The sequence below is a fragment of the Echinops telfairi genome, unplaced genomic scaffold (assembly GCF_000313985.2).
Source record: "Echinops telfairi isolate 266 unplaced genomic scaffold, ASM31398v2 ScPeMD7_18;HRSCAF=68, whole genome shotgun sequence".
Taxonomy (NCBI): Eukaryota; Metazoa; Chordata; class Mammalia; order Afrosoricida; family Tenrecidae; genus Echinops; species Echinops telfairi.
The window spans coordinates 10,486,702-10,491,250 of record NW_022103915.1 but is presented as its reverse complement, the minus strand read 5'-3'; the positions used below and the strand labels follow the sequence as shown (position 1 = coordinate 10,491,250).

Below are 4,549 nucleotides of genomic sequence, written 5' to 3'. Positions count from 1 at the left end.
GGTGGAGCCCACCCACCCCACCCCACCACCTTGGTTTTGCTCTGAGATTCCCTGGAGTGGGGAGTCAAGTGGGTGGGCTGCTTGCTCACAGGGCGGCCGGCAGGTTCTAGTCCAATGCCCTTGGTGACTCTAGAGCCATGGAGGCCAATGCGCCACAGGCAGAGCTGTCCTGAGAGATGACCTGGTCCATGGGGTGAGAGGATGGGGAAGGGGGTCCTCAAGTAAGAGCGGCAGTCTCAAACAGTTCTGGTGTCACCCAGGCAGCTCTTTAGGGTCCTTCCTAATGGCCCAGAATTAGGAGCCCTGCCCTGGACTGGCTCACCCAGATGCCTACAAGCTGTGTGATCTGGACCAAGTTCCTCACCTTCCCTCACCACATACCTGCACTCTCCTAATGACATCACAAGTCCACCCCCCACCCCCGCTCTGACGGGGGGGGGGGGGGGGGGGGGGGGGGGGGGGGGGGGGGGGGGGGGGGAGGGGGGGAGGGCATCCTGCCACAAGCCCGCACTCCTAATGACTCACCGAGCCACAGGAAGGTGGGCACACCCAGTCAGAGATTAGGGGCAGGCCATACATACACCACACACACACACACACACACACACACACACACACACACACCCTACACAACACATCACACACTACATCACACCACACATGAAAACACAGTACACACATACCACATAAACACACCACACCACACATTACACACACCACACATATACACATACTACGCACACACACACAAAAGAGCTTTGGGATTTAAAAACATCGCCTCACTTAGAGCAGCAGATCCCCAAACTTCCCCGCACACACCTCTTGCTCAAGGCGTTGGTCTCACTGGTGGGGTGCCTGCCCCTGCCCAGAAGTGGGGCTGCCAGACTCTGAGTGCCCACCCTCTCAGGGAAAGGGGAAGAGCCAGGTGGGGGGAGGGCTCCTAGGGAAGGCGGGGGTGCTGGTTGAAGTAGAGGACAAGCTGCTTGAGTCCCACAGGGGCAAGCCCAGGGGCCCAGGGTGGGCAGTAAGCCTTTGGGGAACTGTGTGGTGGGGAGGTGGGGTCAGAGACCTAGAACCCCAGGCTGGGCAGAGCCCTGCACAATGCCTGTTGTCACGTGGTCTGGCCGAAGGTCCATGTTCTAAGGACCCAAAGGTGATAGCAGCGTAGCCCAGCCCAGGGACAGGGTAGTGACCATGCCGAGCCTCCCACCTACCTCTTCAGCTGGACCTCCTCCCAGGACCACCTCCCACCCACCCGGGGTAGGGCCCTCTCCCCCCTACCTCCCAGACCTAAACCTGGTGTGGCAGATGGGGAACCTGGCCGCAGACAGACAGAACCTGAACCTATAAGGTGGTCAGTTAGATACCCATTTGACCGCCCCGTTCCCCCCCAATAATCCCAGGCCAGCCCGTCTGCCCTCCCACCAGCCCTGCTGCACTAGCCAGCACTTGCAGCGTGTCTGCCTGACCAGAGCTGAGCATGGCATGCTAACATGCTCGGGCTTGAGCACCCAGACAGCGGGGCAAGAACCCTGCGAGCTCAGCCAGGTCTGCAGCAGAGGAGCCTGAGGGCATATCCAGACGCTGCACGCAGGGCCAGGCTCCCCCCTTCCTGCCTCTGGACCTGTCTGTCTCCCTGCGTATCCAGCCCCCTCTGACCTGGGGTATAGTGGGCATTTTCCTTCTCATGGGCGCCCAGCATGTCGGCACCAGCAAGACCACAAGGTGGCAGCCAGCACCACGCCTGCTACCCTGAGGCAGAACCAGCCGCCAGCAGCCTCTGGTGGTCTGGCAGGGCCAGACTGGTCCCTCCCGCCTTCGAGGGCCCAGATCAGCCCCTGCCAAAGCTCAACCAGGTCTGAGCCCTGCATGGCCTCAGTGAGGTGGCCTGCTGAGAAACCACCGACCCGGGATTTCTATAGTCACTGCAGTTTCTATAGAAATGTGACAGCACACCGGGGCCGGACCTTGCTCTGTGCAGCCTCGTGTGTGCTCCCCCACTACCACCACCAAGGAGACCTTGGAGGGCACAGGCTGTGGACGCAGCCAAGTTTAGCGTCTCTGCAGGGTGCAGGGGCCACCCCTTCAACACCAACCCCTCTGCTCCCAGAAACATGTGCAAGGTTTTTATTGTGGCCCCACCTCCAGCCCCATGTCTCACATCTGTAGCAAAACAGGAGGGAGCAGAAGAGGAAGACAGAGTGCCAGGAACACGGGTGTGCAGGGCTGTCCCTGGGGGAGACTGGTGGGCCCCAGACTCCTCCGGCCAGTAAGCTTCTGTTTCCATGACAATGGAGTCCAGTGAGAAACACCCCCACCCCCACCCCCGCCCTCGTGCTCTCCTGTTGGGTGAAGGGTTCATTCAAGCAAAGGTAACTCATCTTTGCCTCCCACCCCTGGCCCGCCCCCACTCCCTGAGGGCCACAGGCTGTGGGGCTGGGGGAAGGGGTGAGGTTGGGAGGGCAGGGTCTGTCTGCAGGAGAACCCTAAAGAGTCAGGTGAAGGGCGTCACCAAGGAGGGGGGAAGAGCCCCCAGAGAGGCTTGTCCCAGGAAGGTAGGCTCGCCCTTAACCGTTCTACAGCCAAGTTGGGGGGCCAGAGGACCTGCCCCAGGACCAGAAGTCTCCGCCAGTGCCCACGGCAGAGGTCTGGGATCTCACTGGGTCAGGAACAAATGTTCTGCCACTGGATTCGTCCTCTGCTCGTGCCCAGAGACCCTTCAAGAGCAGGACACGCCGCTGGGCCTGCAGCCTCAACTGTCCCCAAGCCCTCTTGGGCTCGGGGACACTGGCATCCCAAGACGTAGCAAAGACAAACCGGTGCCACTCCAAGACCCCCATAGCCCGATCACTGGGTGTCCTCGTACTTGAGGTATCTGATCAGCCGGCCAGGCAGTGGCAGCGTGTCCAGGAGTTTTATCCGGTATTTCCCGATGGCCTTTCGTACCCGCAGCCGGCACAGGTGAGCCAGGGGCCTCGGGGGCTCTGGAAAAAGGAGGGACTGCCATCAGCTAAGGGTTGGCACCCGCCACCCAGCATGCGAGGGTACCCAGCTGACGGGGCTACAGGAGGACAATGTGCTGGGACCACCGTCCCCCTGGCCTGGAACCCCTGACCTTGTGTCTGAAAGCACCTGACAGAGCACCTTCCTTCTGGCTTGTCATGCCTCACCGATGTCCACCACCCAAGGAGGCAGGCACAGGTCAGCAAGCAAGGGGGGCTCTGTCAGGCTAGAGCCTGGGGTGGGAGCCTGCACCTCCCAGCTCAGCCCTCTACACACAGCCTGGACCTCCTAACAAGGGGTCCCCTGGGAAAGGGAGCCAGAGGGGTGATCTCTGAAGGCTCCTCACAGTGTGCATCCAGCTCTGGCTTTCAGGAGGTGCTCAGGGGGCAGGGCCAGAGACCAGGTGACATCCCTGAGCTGGCATGGAGTAGAGGACTAGGAATAGGTGCTGGGCAGTGGTGGGGGATTTACTCAGCCTTGTCCCTTGGAACCTTTGCTGGAGATCAGTCCTCAGTCAGCCAGTCAGTCAGTCCCACAGGCAGTCAACACACCCTTGCTAAGTCCTCCCTCACCCAGGACCTACAATGCAGAGCCACCTGCCCAGACAGGCCCCTCCCCTGAGCTGGGGCTTGACAGGTGGGTAGGAGTTTCAAGGGTAGGGTTACTGCAGTCACAGGGAACAGGGAGGGCCAGGCCAGGAAGAATGGGAGGCAGGTCAAAGGGCCAGGTAGCTGAGCATCACCTAGCTAGCCAGACAACAACAAGGATGCCAGTACTAGGCGCTGGGACCCTGGGAACTTTGAGCCAGGCTTGTGCCCACCACAGTGTGTGCCCCATTGCCCTCTGGGAAGGTCAGCACCTCACTTGGCTACATTAAAGCTGCCCTGTGGGTAGTAAACCACCAGGGCCAGAGGGGTTCCTGCTGGCTGCAGCACCTCGCTGTGGGCCTAGGGCCCCGGTGCCACCTCTCAGAGGCTTCTGCCCAGAGCCACGGGCACACTCTGGGCCCGACTCAGCCAGGCTTCCCCATTGACACTGGATGTGTTAGCTGGACCTGAACTGAACCCGGCTTCACGGGCCGGACCTGCCCACACCTGAGCCTCTGCCTATACCCAGAACTGAGAAGCTGTGCTAGGTCAAGACCTCACGACCAGAGCCGGAAGGGCGCTGGACACTGAAATTGCCTGGGCTCCTCTCTGTCCAGATGGCATGCTGAGGTCCCAAGAGGGAAGGGGCCCCCTGCAGGGTCACACTGCCCGCTCCTGGAGTGTGGCCCATGGGGTAGTAGGATCGCACCTCCTGGGAGCATGCTGACTTGCTGATTCCTGGGCCCTACCCCTGACCTGCTGAATCCAAACCTGCATTTCCATGGAATGCCTACGCCTCCCTCCCCCCCCCGAGACCCTCAAACACGGGCAACTGAACCCCAAGGTTCTGAGCCTCCCCACAGAGCCAAATCAGCATAAAACCTGATGGAAAGAGTGGGGGACTTGGGGTGTGGGTCCCAGCTCTGTCCCTCATGAGTGGTGTGGCTCCTCCCCCCTCC

The 4,549-nt window shown here is 60.9% G+C and overlaps 1 protein-coding gene across 3 annotated transcripts in view; it reads right to left on the bottom strand.

The window, feature by feature from the left end:
• Positions 1-2,111: 2,111 nt before the first annotated feature.
• The window catches only part of ASB2 (ankyrin repeat and SOCS box containing 2), a 38,625-nt gene continuing 36,187 nt past the window's right edge, over positions 2,112-4,549 (bottom strand). For all 3 annotated transcript variants that reach the window (XM_045287989.1, XM_004698776.2, XM_045287990.1), the window contains one exon: positions 2,112-2,984. In XM_045287989.1, coding sequence (XP_045143924.1) covers positions 2,916-2,984 — 69 coding nt within the window. In that variant the 3' untranslated portion in view covers positions 2,112-2,915. The remainder of the gene's footprint in view (positions 2,985-4,549) is intronic.